General features: G+C 39.3%; 2 protein-coding genes across 4 annotated transcripts in view; one reads left to right on the top strand and one right to left on the bottom strand.

The window, feature by feature from the left end:
* Positions 1–2,752: 2,752 nt before the first annotated feature.
* On the bottom strand, positions 2,753–13,518 carry UBA5 (ubiquitin like modifier activating enzyme 5). 3 transcript variants are annotated; one of them, XM_075143260.1, is made up of 12 exons: positions 13,208–13,518; positions 11,955–12,000; positions 11,773–11,862; positions 10,517–10,626; positions 10,011–10,097; positions 9,258–9,342; positions 8,287–8,391; positions 7,982–8,109; positions 6,620–6,755; positions 6,090–6,165; positions 5,189–5,295; positions 2,753–4,612 (listed from the first exon to the last, which is right to left on the bottom strand). In XM_075143260.1, exons 1-12 carry the CDS (start codon positions 13,351–13,353, stop codon positions 4,529–4,531), a joined length of 1,200 nt encoding a protein of 399 aa, XP_074999361.1. In that variant the 5' UTR covers positions 13,354–13,518; the 3' UTR covers positions 2,753–4,528. The 3 variants fall into 3 exon arrangements, with proteins under 3 accessions (XP_074999361.1, XP_074999363.1, XP_074999364.1); XM_075143262.1 differs by lacking the exon at positions 11,955–12,000 and having other exon boundaries at positions 13,208–13,353; XM_075143263.1 differs by lacking the exons at positions 11,955–12,000; positions 13,208–13,518 and having other exon boundaries at positions 11,778–11,864.
* Positions 13,519–13,708: 190 nt separating this feature from the next.
* ACAD11 (acyl-CoA dehydrogenase family member 11) overlaps positions 13,709–14,756 on the top strand; it is a 34,371-nt gene continuing 33,323 nt past the window's right edge. The window contains exon 1 of the mRNA XM_075143275.1: positions 13,709–13,880. Coding sequence (XP_074999376.1) covers positions 13,744–13,880 — 137 coding nt within the window. The 5' untranslated portion in view covers positions 13,709–13,743. The remainder of the gene's footprint in view (positions 13,881–14,756) is intronic.

A 14,756-nucleotide genomic window follows, 5' to 3' on the forward strand; every position in this document is an offset into this window, starting at 1 on the left:
TGTTGTATTTCTTAATACCGTAGTCATCTGGAAGAATCACTTTGATTACATTCAGTGTGTAAATCCATGAATCAATTTAAATACATACTAAAAAAAGACTTTTTATAAAAAATTGAATGTAAGTGAAAAATTAATTGAAACCTCACTATAATGTTTCAGAGGCAACTGATGTAAAGATTTATTTCATCCAGTTTGAAAAATGCAAATGGCCTTTATCTCAAAGGGATACTTACCTTCCACAGTATTTTTTCCCTTTTAGAGTAGAGTTAAATATAACCCATTTCAGCCCTTGTTCTGCTTAGAAGGAATTTAATATTTTGGTAAGGCTGTAACTTGGCAAAAAGAAACAGTATATAAAACTGATTGATAGAATAAATATACAAACCGAATTTGATTATTAAGATTTAGTTGAAAAAAAAATCAAAAATAGCTCTTGAAGGTATTACAATACAGCAACAAGAGTTGACAGTTTGTAATAGCTCTCTGCATATTTTTCTCTTACTTCAGAAAACGGGTTTTTAATTAAAGCAAGAGTTTTTCCACAGTATTCCAGCCACCTTGAAAAGTTCTGAAAATTGGGAAGTTCTTTGCAGGATTGTTACCGAGTAAAGAGAGGGGCGAAAGGAAAAAAAAACCAAAACAAAACCCCACCAAAAGAGAAAAACCCACCCAACCCAAAAACCTCAGTCTTCTCAGCTTGTATGTGTTTCTGTTGCCTATTTTTCTCAGACCTGGCAATTCCCTCCTCTAAAGCCAGTGTTACGAATTACCAGATGTCTGGTCTAGCTTGTCACCTCTGTTCTGATTTTAACATGTATAATGATGTATCTTGCTCTCCTGTATAGTTTTCCTTAATGTTGCTAGCTCAAATAAGAAGCTACTTTCTAGACCTCCAGTGTTATATCAGGCTTTCCCCATTTGGTGACTTCCAATTCTGAAGTGTTACTATTCTTCCCTTGAGTGACTTCTCTCCAACTTCTTCATAGGTTGCAGGGCTGCTTTTGGAAGAAAAAAATCAGTCCCTAAAAAGTAGCAGATCCCAACCATCCATTAGCAAAGACAGTGAGGAAACAACATGCTTACCCTGTCAACCCAAAGAAAACTTTCTACAGAAAGTAAAACAGGATCACGAGTATAGCAGAGGGTCTTGCAGGCCGCATGTTGGCCATAAGCTTATGCAGCTATAGTCATAGTGCTTTTAACATAGTCGTTCATGTATTTGTAGTTGTACCTCATGGACATCAAAATAAACGGTAATTTGTATATCTGGTGTATGCCAAATACTACTTCTGTGTAGGAGAACTCCAAACAGTGTCACCGGTTTCAATGGAGATTTAATCATACAGTCAGAATATCAACATCTTAATAACATTCATGATACACTGTAAAAACTGAAAGCTGCTTTTATAAGATTGCCAAATAAACAAAGCTGGACTAAACCATTGCCATATGCTTTAATTTGTTAGTTCAAAACAAAAGAACTAATAAATTTTCCACTGTGTTTTATAGTTGGAGTAGATTATACTTGTAAATGTCTTTTTGATTAAAAAAAAAAATCCTTAAAGCTGCTTTTTTTTGATGCTGTTTATTTTTAAATAATTTTAACCATTGGCACATACAATCATCTTGATGTATTTTCTAATTATTTCAAATTCTTCTTGTATATACACGTTGAAAGTCTGAAAGTAACACGAGAACCATTTTGCATACTCCATAAGTGGGCATACAAAAGTGTATTAATTTGCTTATAAAACTGTACATGAAGTAAAATGGTGAACAGTTGCCTCTTCTAAAGCTGTCAATCATGTGATAGCCGTCATGTTAGCCAAATAGTTAAGAGTCAAGATTAACTAAGCTGTTGTAGAAATGAGTCAACCATTTGCCTCAGGATCTCCAGAGCCAGGTGCATGCCTCACTTTTATTGTTCCCAACAAAAAGGTAAAGTCACAAAGAGATGTAAGTAACACTTAAATTGACACTTGGATCAAGCTAACGTAGACTTAGTGACACAGATTCAAGTATGTACCTTTTTAATGATCTCATTATTCTATTTCCCATCCCTCTTTACAGTTCATTTCTAAAATCTGGTTTCTCCAAAACAACTCAATCCAACAAAAAAACTTCCATTTTACAGTATAATGCACCACACCCAAAACCCACCCAAAACCTCCCTCACTAGCTTCAGAGATGATTTTAATGTATATAATATAGTGTCAGCTGTGGAGGAAACAGACTTTGAAGTTTGTAACCGTTGCTTAGAAATCAAACATTTTTTAACTAAGTATTCATTCAGCTGCCTTAAGAAACAGAAGCACCTCCACAATATTACTCTCTTTTTACATGTTGGTTGGATACTACTGCTACCATTACTAGCTGGTTCTGTATTGGCTGCATCATGCTGTGGAAACGTTTTTTGAACAGCCCAAGTTGGAAATATTTATATTACATTGCAAAGGCTGAAATTTATGTTCTTCTAAGCCAAATCTAAATAATGATCAAGTTCTGGATCAGACACCCACAGCAGTTAAAATATTTGAAATTGATACTTCCAGTTCTGCAGGGTACGGGCACTACAGGATGTGTACATTTACAGGTCAGTTTAACGTGATAATTTAAAAGGTAATATGACTGTACTAACATTATTTAGAAGACAAATAAAATAGCTCAGCTACTCCACTGAAGATATTTGCAACACTAAACAAAGTTTAGAGCATCCAATTTTAGAAGCTTTCCTATGCAAACTCAGATGAAGTATGTTCCTTAATATAGCCCATATGATGGGGATGGATCAGAATTCTAGCTAAACTTTTAATAACCAACAAAAATACAATATTTAGATTTTCAAAGAGATAGACAAAATCTCCTGTTCTTTCCAATGTTGCTGGTAATTCTTACAGATTTTGTCACGAAAAGCATCTGCCAGCTGATACAGTGGCATGCTAATACCCAGTCTGCTAGTATAATTATCTTTTAACAAAAGACCTCGCCTTGTTGTAGCATACTCAAAGCATTATCACATACAAAACATGTAGGCAGCTATTTAAGAACAAGCAGTAGTGAAACATTGATTAAAAAATTCCATCCCAGAGATACTTAAGGTTTATGAAAACCAGAGTACTGAGGGAGCTGGCGGAGGAGCTTGCCAAGCCACTCTCCATCATTTACCAGCAGTCCTGGTTAACAGGGGAGGTCCCGGACGACTGGAGGCTTGCCAATGTGACACCCATCTACAAGAAGGGCTGGAAGGAGGATCCGGGGAAGTACAGGCCGGTCAGCCTGACCTCGGTGCCGGGGAAGATCATGGAGCCGTCTTGAGGGTGCTCACAAGGCATGTGCGGGACAACCAGGGGATCAGGCCCAGCCAGCACGGGTTCATGGAAGGCAGCTCCTGCTTGACCAGCCTGATCTCCTTCTATGACCAGGTGACCCATCCCTAGTGGATGAGGGAAAGACTACGGATGTGGTCTACCTGGACTTCAGTAAGGCCTTTGACACTGTGTCCCACAGCATTCTCCTAGAGAAGCTGGCAGCTCATGGGTTAGAGAGGCGTACTCTTCGCTGGGTAAAAAACTGGCTGGACGGCCGAGCCCAGAGAGTTGTGGTCAACGGAGTTAAATCCAGTTGGCGGCCGGTCACGAGCGGTGTTCCCCAGGGCTCAGTTTTGGGGCCGATCTTATTCAATACCTTTATCAATGATCTGCATGAGGGGATTGAGTGCTTCCTTTAGGACGAGAGGAAATGGCCTCAAGTTGCGCCAAGGGAGGTTTAGATTGGACATTAGGAAAAATTTCTTTACTGAAAGAGTGGTCAGGCCTTGGAACAGGCTGCCCAGGGAAGTGGTTGAGTCCCTGGAAGTATTTAAAAGATGTGCAGATGAGGCGCTTAGGGACATGGTTTAGTGGGCATGGTGGTGTTGGGTTGACAGTTGGACTCAATGATCTTAGAGGTCTTTTCCAACCTTAATGATTCCATGATTCTATGAAAAGGCTGAAATGTTCTGTTTACTCAGAAAAAGTAGCCACAGCACGATCCATGCCAAGAATTTAGAGAGACCAGTGAACAACAATGCTAGAAGTGCCTGGAAAATCAGGAGCAGCAGTATGAGTGAGGCACGATCTTCTGCCTTTGACCTATTCAATCCACTCCAGCAGGCTGCATCTTTCACTTGTCCTATACTATGTACTGTTCTCATCACGTGATGTTGCATATAACGTGCTATGCCTGCTTTTGTTAGTTTATCTATCTCCTTTTATTTTCTTCTGAATATCTGGACACTAGCAATGCTGAGAAATTGAAATTTACAGTAGCACAACTCCCTATCTTAAAGACATGAATAGATAACAGAATATAAACAAAGTAAGTCTGTTTCCTTCCTGCCCCTGTAACAGTTCCATTTCATCAGAAATGTAAAGACAAGCTTCAGTGGAGGTAAAAAAAAAAAAGAAAAAAAAAAGAAAAAAAAAGTCTGGTCTTCTCAAAATCCAATGTCAATCCAAACTCCCAAAAGTTGTACTTAATATTTGTTGTGCTACATGTTTCTCATTTTGGCCATGAGTTCTTCTAGGCTTTCTTCAGACTCTGCTATGGTTTCCTCAGTTATCAAATTCTCTTCCTATTAGGAACAGGAAGAAAAAGTTAGCAACAAAAATAGCAAACAAAAAACCCCACGCAAATAAGCCTTATTGCCGTTGTACCACACCATTTTCCTAGAACCAAGCACTCAATTGCAAGATTAGACCTAAGTGATTATAAGCTTAAATTGTAAACTATTCTGACTAGGAGTTAGAATGTTCTGGCTGCAATGCATACAGATTCTGTGTTCCCCAGGTATACTAATTGCTCTTTAACTACATACAGCTTTTACAAGATAAATATGGTAAAAATTAATTAGTCAGCAAAATATCAACTCAGAGATTCACATTTGTTTTCCTTCCCCCCCCCCAAATACATTCATTCCTATCACCTCAAAACTACATTCACGCTAGCATCCATACTTAAAGAAATCTATTTCATAGAAACACAAAACTGGACCCTAGAAGGCACTAATCAGATGTACTGAGGTGCAGTTTCACTGGAATTGTTCAAGATGGAATTTTATTTTATGTTTAAAGGGTAACCAAACTGGCTGGTATTATAAATTTAGTCTACAACATGCATTTTAAAAATTCATTAAGAATAAATATATTACCTTTTTTGGGATAGTATATGCTACAGTAATTCCCTCAGGAAGCTCGGGTACTGGGCCAGATGCAGCCTTCAGCTCGTCTTCTGAAATTTCTGATACTAATTCGATGCCTTTGCATTGAAAGGAATCGAGAACTCCATTAAAAGTTAGAAGAAAAAGTTCTTTAATCACTATGTTATCACAGTAAGAGGAAAACAGCAACTACTTTTCCAAAATAGAAAAAATTTAAAAGCAGAAAGACCTTTGATTTCAACTATTTCATTCCATTATCAATACAAAATATTTTCCCTTTACAATATATGAAATGGTTCTATACAGGTAACTTACAGACAAGAATGGCACCTCTCCTATAGGACTGCCTTGTTCTTACCATTTAAATCTTACTGTGAGGACACTTCTCCCAACGGTAAGCTAAGATTATTTTCTATATCATGTAATAAACAGAATGTGTATATATCCATTCTTGAAATGGTTATATAAAACACGCTTACTATTCCTTAACACAATTCCTTCTAATTTAAAGCCCTCAGAGGAACATAAAAATCCATGGGATACCTCAGCACAGTGGTTATGGAAATGAGCTCTTTAGTTACATATTTAAAAGGAACACACAGTGAATACATCTTCTCACATCTTTCATATCCTCAGACCATCTTCTGAGAAAGTTTTTTATTCAAACGGTGGTTACATTTTGAGCCTAAAACCTGCACATTACACTAAAAATACATCAAGTTGTGATAACATTACTGTCAAAACCTGTGAAAAGCCAGCAGTAATTACGCGGTATAAGCTACAAAAAATAGGAACCATAAGAAGTCTATGTACCCTGTGTTCACCCAGAACAAAGACTTTAATTGGAACCTTGGTACTAGGAACATCATTTAGTCTCCAGTTGATTACTTACCCCAGTCATTGTCTTCATGTACTATCTCTTCTTCCTGTTCAATTACTTCTAGTTTTGGTCGTGCAGCTTCTTTTTTCTGAAGGAAAAACACAAAAAGATAAAAACCATAATATATGTAATAGTCCAATTTTCAACAACAGCAAAGAAGATCAAATCTAATATTCACACTTCTTTTAATATTTAAAGTTATGCAGTCACCACTTAGAACTTTGTTAGGCATAAAAAGGCAGAATACCTGCATGTTAAAAAAACCCAATCTCATTAATACTCAAAAATATACGACTGCCACAAAGGTTGAGCAACTACTGTAGAAGAAAATATTATCTAAGTGAATGCAAGCCATTCTGCCTACCCTTTGCGTTAAGATAACTTTAAGTATTATATTTTTAGACACACATGCAACCATTTGAAGACAAGGCTGCTGAAAATTGGACTAGCAATGAAAGTCTTCTTTTACTACAGATCTGTAGCTTGCTTTGTTCTTAAGACTTTAAGAAAAGAAAAAAAAAAGAAAACCAAAACATTTTTACCTTATAATTTTCCTGCTGTTTTCTGCAATTTTTGTCACTACATTGTGGGTTTGGCTTCATAGACATAGTTGGAAAGAAATCCTGCATTGCATTGTAACCAAGATAATAACTCACAGTACCAAAATTTAACAGGTATCTAGAAACACAAACAGAGAAAGCAGGCCCTTATATATTATCAGGTGCAAACCTAAAAATTCCGTTGCTCAAGGAAAAATTTTTCCTGAAAGAACTTTTAAAATACACTTTCACACTAGTAAAGTTATAAAGAGTTACTGTAATTATACTAAAATAAACTGTAGTCACCTGACAACAGCATAACTCATCAACATAGAACCCGGTCCTCTTGTGGGGTGTGTGTGTGAGAACAAGTCAGCTACAGTCTCAGAAAAACAATGTTTAGAGTAGTGTGTAAGCAGTTTTCTCCTGTGCCTTAATCCATTGCTTGAAACACTCAGGTGCCCTGTATTACAATGGCAGAGTTTTCAAAGCTAATCAGAACCAGTTTAATCATCTTTACTGTATGGTCACATTTGCAATGAAAATTTAAATGAAGATTTAAATTAAGCTGCAATGCTTGCATTATTCATTAAAGAAAAAAACATGTTGCTATGCAATTTTACATAATACCTCTCTCTGCACAGCTGAAAATGGATCTTTGTTGTTTGTAGGCACACTTCCAAACAGTACTTTTATTCTCTGTAACTAGAAATTTTTGGATAACTGACAAAACCAAGCGAAGGCTAAAAACAGGTTAAATAAGATCCTATTCTCAAAGATGCTTGTAAAAACACAGTGCATCATTTTGAAACTGAGTACAAAGTTGTTCAAATACATTCCTTGCTGATACATGCAGTTCTTTTAGCAGTTGGAGTCATGTGACAGTACTTTTTGAGAATATTAAAATATGTCATATTGCTATGTAACTATTTTTAATTCACCTCAGGTTTTTAGAATACAAATACTGCAAGAGGAATTATTTATTCTTTGTCCATGTACAAAATTTCAAAGACAAGTCAGCACGGTATCATTTTTTGTGTATAATTTAATGATGTCAAATGGGAGCATGTTTAAATGCAGAACTAAGAAAAAAAATGTGTGTGTGTGTATGCAGTAAGAGAGATTCTTATGAAAGCTCTGAAGACTTTTTCTTACCCCTGAAAAGTTCTATTAAAAACAGCAGCTCCAAAGTAAACACCAGTGATTCAAGCAGTGTATATTTCAGCCCTGTCCAATGATGCCAATACCTTTAGGAAATAGGCCACAAACATATAAAAAGAACCAGACCCATCATTATAAAGTGTTCCTTCAGGTTTCTTTCTTTTATTGTGCTGTACATTGAATAGCAACAACTCACTTACTTACTTCAGAACATTTTGTACAAGAATTCCTGCCACGACACCCATAGTTGTAGGAAGACTAGCTGCACAAACTCCTTCTCGTTTTAATGTTTTCTCATCAATATTTGCAGCAACTACAAGTGGAGGAGCACACTGAAGGGAAATAAAGAAATTAAGTTTTAAAAAAGTATTAAAAAAACCCCACAGATCACACAAAATTTTAAGCGACTCCATCAGCTGTGCCAGGATCATATTCACTAGCCAGCTAATCTTCATATTCCCAGTCCTGCTTTAGAAGACAAATGACCAATTCAGCAGAGCACTGCATACCGCAAAACAAGCAGATTCACCAGGTATGATCAGCTGTATATGTCCTGACACTGCATTTTCACTCACTCCAGATTCCATCCAGATTTGTCCAAGTTCATTGCAGGCCTTATAAACAGAAACACACACATCAGCACTGCAGAAGTTTAATGAAAAGAAAAAAAAAAACCACAACACACATTGCAAATTGAGAGTGATCAAACACATTGATCTTCCTGCTTTAAGACAAGAAGGCTCTGATCAGAAAAAGGAACATGAAAAGGTAGAATAGAAATTGTTTATCAGAGACAAAGGACAAATCAAAGGACAAATTAAAGTTGTCCTCATGAAGCCAGCCCTTTGTGCTTTCCTGAGGACCTGAGATTTTTGCACAAATACAGGCATTAGTGATTCAGTTACTAGCACACTACAGAATCTAATTGCCCAAACTACTTTTAGAGGCATGTATACAGTGTATTTGTGTTCCTTCAGTGCATGCAATTTATGGATCAAGTTAGCTGAAGGATAACAGAAAACATGCATTTGGAATATACCCTACATTGGCTGCTACTATAAAGAAAAACAGTTTGATTAGGTACACAGCCTTAAGATGTTTTTAGTATACAAAAAGTCACATGAAGTATACAATTAGCTATACACAGTCTTTAAAAAGTTTTATAAGATTTAAGATACCAGGCTTTGATAATACCTTTATATAAACAGGATAATTTGGAAAGAAGAGAGGGCTTATGACACTTAACTCTTTTACTAACCATTAGCTGCTAGTAACTTAAAAGTCTACAGTTATATTTATACACATAAAATGTGTTTTGTAAGAATGGGGTAAAAGTTCAGATTCTGTTTCCTTAAACCAAGGAGGAAATTTCTTAGAAGATTCTTGATAAGTTCCTGTCTTTTCTCTAGTCCCCACAATTCCTAACATTATTTATAGGAGAAAATAGACTTCTACAAGCTCATGCCTTCAATGGCCTCACCGTGTTAATTGCCATGCGAGCTTCAAAGTTGTCCACGCAGCTTAGAACAAGATCGACAGGCTTCCCCTCCTCTAGTGCACCGTGACTGAAATAAGTATCAGAATTTTGCATGAAATTGCTGGCAGAACAAAATACCAACATGGCAATCAACATGTTGCTTTAGAGTACAGAAGCACATGGGAAGCGTATTTCTAACAAAACTTGTGCAAATGCAGAACAGCATACAACTAGCATCTTAGATCTACAGTACAAACAACAGCATGCTGAAACTGGGATTTAAATATATGAGCATTTTACATTAAAAGAAGTTTTATATAGTATACACTCACAGTATAAAGTATTGGAGAATTGTATCATTGTACAACATAACTGCAAATGAGAAAAGTTATTTCAGAACTTCTCTGTGAGATTTGCTAATAACTATTTTCTTTCTTCACTCTATAAAGCATACCTGAAACTACTCCAGAGCAGTCAAAATATGATCTGATCTATTTTCTATAATGGGAAAAGCATTTTCTATAATGGGAAAAGACCTGCAGCTTTGGTTGGAAATATATGCACCAATATAAAATATAACTTTGTAACAGCAGAAATAAATGCCAACTCTAGAGAAAAGGTCTAGGCAGAAATGCTTCATATATACATATTTCCCACTGGTTTTCAATTGGAAGTCATTAAATGGAAAAAACTCCAACAATAAAAATGTGAGGCTATATTTAGAGACACACACCAGCAGAAGGTGAGAGATTTTACCTTATTCTATCCATGAAGTGTTCAAAGTTGTCCATTGTTGTGATGTTGTAGTTATGTACTTCAAATTGAACATCAGGATTAATATTCCTTTTGGAGGAAATAATATGAGTCACTGTTAATAAATACAATGATAATTTGCATTCTCCTCCCTAACTTCACAAGTGTTGCTACAGTCTTAAGCTTCCAGTCTGAAGCCTAGAATACATCCATATTTGTCAAAAATTCACAGATCAGATGAGGAAAAAAAAAAAATCACAACATATCGAAGTGGTATAGTTTATACTAAACTTCTGAGCAAAATTAGCTATACTTAAAAAGTAGACTTACATTAAGGTTTTGGTCAGTACAAAAATGTCCTTAAGGTATCAATCATTCCCACAACTATTTTATACTCAAATTTCCAAATTAGATCATGCTACTTTGCATGTGATTAAGAATGAAACATTGGTTTTCTGGAGCAGCATCCTGGGTAAATACATTTTGATACCCACTTCTCTAAGTTATACCTCAAAGTATGCTCTGCTGCTTGCACTTTACTTAATCCAGCTTGATGAGGTTGGAAGAAGAGTCTGTTCATGTTTGCCAATTCCACTTTGTCATAATCAAACAGAAGCAGCTATAATAAAGATTGTATTAACATATGTGAATCTCCAAAGGCATTTTAAACAACAAAACTCATTCTAAAAGCAACAACAAAACCCCCCAACCAAACACCCCCCCTATCCCTGCAGTCCCATTCAGTTCATATACAAAAGTTACCAACATTGTAAGTACGTGAAAGACTGAATTCTAACTGCCACTCACCAGGAACTGATTCATTAACTCATGAAAACCACTCTTAATAAAAAGCAATCTGTTCATTTGATCTAAACTAAGAATATTCAACAGATTATCTACATGAACACTATCAACTCTGTTACCACACTCCTACTTGCTGTTACAGCGTTAACCAGAAACGTGTAATTTCTTTCACTTGTCTTGGCATGTAGTTCTTCAAAAAAAAAAATTCACTTAAAATACCTACGTTACACATGGACATGTTGATTATTATAAATTCTGAATCAACTGTCCAATGTCCTTTTCTATGCCCAAGATGCTGGTCTTCAGGAAGGGGGAATAAACTTTGCAATAAAAAATTGCATCACCTCTGTATTAAGAAACTTCTTAAAGTTCCGAGTCAGGCTTTGCCTGAAAATACAAACATCTAAGCCGTTCCCCAAATTCCTCCTTTAAAGAAAAATCCTGTTCTATTAACTCTGGAGGTTCTTGTTATCTATACACACATCAAATTATTTTTAACTGCAGCTAAATTTTTAGCTCTAAGTCTGCTACATGACGAACTAGTGTTTATGATAAAAACATCTGTTTGACATCTACCGCATTTCAATTTCATGAATATCAACTTTTTCTCATAAGACTTATCTTCTATGTGAGTTACCCCTCCTTTTTCTTTATTTTGTTTTCCTTTTGCAATAATCCAGTATGAAGGTTAGATAGATGGGCTCATATAAGAGCACGGAGAAGACAAGCATCCGAACAAGAATCATCCACATGATACAGAATTAAGCCCTAAGTAAATCAATTTTACTAGCATAAGAAAAATACTGACTTTGTGATGTTTATGCAAGTGCTCTTCTTGAGTGCTTTCTTCATAGTACTTTTTTATTTGGGCAAAATCAACTGAATGAAATAGAATCTAACTTTTTATGAAGAAGACTGGTCCATCTACTATAAAGAAGTAGAAGAAGAAAACTCTCATTACCTTACCAATGCCACACCTTGTCAACATTTCAGCAGTCACACTGCCAACTCCACCTACACCTACTACTGCAACTGTAAAGGTACGGATTTTCTGTAGAAAGAAATAAAATACAGATCAGTATATCAAAAGTGGTCCTCACAGGGGAAAAATGCAAGGCTGTTTTAATGCAGATAGAATCCTACCTCATAGTCCTTGACAATTCCCATTCTTTTTAATGCCATCAAGCGACTACGAAGAAAAAACAGCAACATTATACAGAAAACGCTCTCTACATTTCTAATAGCAATTCTATTTTTCAGTTATTTAAAATCACTTTTGCTTTAAAAATAACCCCACTAAGCACCAAACTCAAGCCCGCTGTTTTTACTGCAGTTGTAAATGCCAGCTAGATACGGTCTAAATGAGATAGTAGATGCTTTCCTATTAGCAACAGCAACAGAGTACTAACCCTGCAGAAACTCATGTACTTATTGAGTTAATGTCAATGAAATCAGGAGGACCCAAAGCTATTTTCGTAAATGAATCCCTGATTTACCGAATGAAAGCCTACGCTTTTTTCTGTAATGAACCATATGGCAGCAGGCTAGTGAAGACCCTTCCACTGTTTTCTGATCAATTTGGTTAGATTAACTCCACCATAACATTTAAAAACAAATAAATTAGAGAATATCAGGTTGTGAGGATAACTGGAAGAATTTTAAAGTAACATTTTATCCTGCTATTGCATTTTTTCATTGAAAGTATCAATGAAAGTACAAGTATCAACTTGTATTAAAGCAATTTATCCTGAAAAAAAAATAATGCATCAGATTTCCAGAAGCACCGAGCATTAGAAGGGGTCCCAGATGCTCAAGACTTCTCTAAACCAAACTCTAAAAAAGTTAAGTCAGAGGAATGAGAATAAGACCTCATGTAAAACCAACATCTATTTATTAGCAACACCCATTTATTAGCAACACCCATTTATTAGCAACACCCATTTATTAGCAACACCCATTTATTAGCAACTTAGCTGAAAAACTCACAAAGTTTCCTCTCTCTCTCTCCCTGTACGGTAAAGCAAGATAATACAAAGTAACCCGGACGTACACCCCCGCCAGCCCAGTCAGGTGGGAAATTTGAGCACCTCTCCCCTCCTCCCCACAGAGCACCTGCCTTCAGCATTGCCCTGACACCCTCCTCAGCACATCCAGCCCCATCCCTTAGACTCCTACCTGCCCAAGCCCACCTCCACGTGCCTTTTCCCCTTTACCCAGACCCACAGCTCCAACCCACGGCCGGAGACCCCACAGCCCTCCCTCTTCCCCATCCTCTACACCCTGACTCAGCCTCTGGGCCTCCTCCCCATGGCTCAGTCCTGGTCCTCTCTCCATAATCCAACCCCCGTTAGGTGCAGCCTCCTTACGCCATAACGCGCCTCGCCCCCCGGCCACACCTGTAGGGGTTGGAGTCCGTCACCTCCGGGCTCATGCTTTCGATGCGGGCCCGCGGCGCCCGCCGCCCGCCCTTCTCCCGGGCCAGCTCCTCCTCCAGCTCCTGCACACGCCGCTCCAGCTGCTCCAGCCGGCTCGGCTCCGCCATGGCTGCGCCGGCAACACCGCAGCGACACGTCTCCCCGGCTGAGGGAGCTTCCGGGAGCGGCAGGGAGCGCCGTCCGCTGCTCGCGCCGACGCCTCAGGGAGCGTTCCCATCTCGAGGCGGTCTCCTACCGCCCGACAGCGGGCAACGACCGGGCTCTGGCGATGACTGAGGGCAGGTGTCAGCCACTCAGCCACCCGGGAGCCGCCTTCTTCCAGGAGAAGCCACCCGGTTCTGAGAGCCCCGCTGGCCCGGCGCCGGGGACCGCTTTCCTTGACGGACCAAGCCGCCTCCGGTTGCCGCGGAGACGCCGGGCGGGGCGGGGCATCTCCGTCAGTAGCGTAGCGGCGCGGTGGGCGGGTGCGGGGCGTACGCCGCCGGCGCAGCGAAGGGATGGTGGCGGAGCTGGGCACTGTTGAGGTGCGGCGGCAGCACCGCTTCGACCAGCGGAGCTTGGAGCGGTACCTGTGCAGCCACCTGCCCGGCTTCCCTCGGCAGCCCTCGGAGGCTCTGGCTGTCAGGCAGTACAGGTAAAGAGTGGGCCGCTCTCCTGCCCGGAGACTGCCTGTGAGGGGCAAGTGGCGGCTTCCATGTTTGTTGACGTGGGCCGTTGACATGAGCCCTCGCCCGTGGGGCGCCCTGAGGCTCGAAGTGTGCCTCTGTGGGGCGAGGAGAGGGGCCGCGGCTTTGCTCACTGCCCAGCAGGAAAGGTGGGCAGAGTTACTGCCCTTTGCCCTGGTGATGGAAACCTCAGTCCTGGTCCTCTCTCCATAATCCAACCCCCATTAGGTGCAGCCTCCTTATGCCATAACGCGCCTCGCCCCCCCGGCCACACCGGTCACAGCAGCCATCGAGGTGACAGCTCGTCCCTTGAACGGCGGGAGAAGTCAAAGTTCGCAGTGGCGGCAAAGGTGACCTTTGGCACAGGCAGACCCTGTGGCCACATTTGGCCGTCTGCAGGCAGGCGGTGTGTTGGGTGGACTAACCACTGTCTTCAGAAAAACACGTATTTGGCAGTCCGTGGTGCGCTGTGTTGGAGTACGCACACAATTGTTTTATTGCCTGCTCATACATCTCAATTTATCTGATTGATCTTTAGTTGCACAGCAAATAATAATGTTCAGAAGCACATACATGGCTTAAGACCGCAATTTTAAAAGTCTTAGGCTATTGCCAGATAAGCAAATCCATGAGAACAGTGTAACGCTGTTCTGAGATTCCCATTAATGCCCTGAGAGCAATGCATTGCGCCAGTGAGGTGCTACACCTAGGCTCCAAAGGCAGTATTGCACAGAACATCTAGTTCATTTCCATTCAGCAAATTAGTGGTGTGGCTGTGTGACTTCAAGTCGGGAGCTAACTATTAGGAGTTAAGTTATTCTAAAAATAGGTGTTAATTCCTTTGT

This window comes from Calonectris borealis, chromosome 2, assembly GCF_964195595.1.
Source record: "Calonectris borealis chromosome 2, bCalBor7.hap1.2, whole genome shotgun sequence".
In the NCBI taxonomy this organism is placed as follows: Eukaryota; Metazoa; Chordata; class Aves; order Procellariiformes; family Procellariidae; genus Calonectris; species Calonectris borealis.

Coding starts and splice junctions, on each gene's coding strand:
- UBA5 (XM_075143260.1), bottom strand. CDS start 13,353: ATGGCGGAGCCGAGCCGGCTGGAGCAGCTGGAGCGGCGTGTGCAGGAG. Junction 12,001..13,207: donor ACGGACTCCAACCCCTACAG/GTGTGGCCGGGG, acceptor TTTTCTTCGTAG/TCGCTTGATGGCATTAAAAA. Junction 10,098..10,516: donor GCAGCAGAGCATACTTTGAG/GTATAACTTAGA, acceptor TTCCTCCAAAAG/GAATATTAATCCTGATGTTC.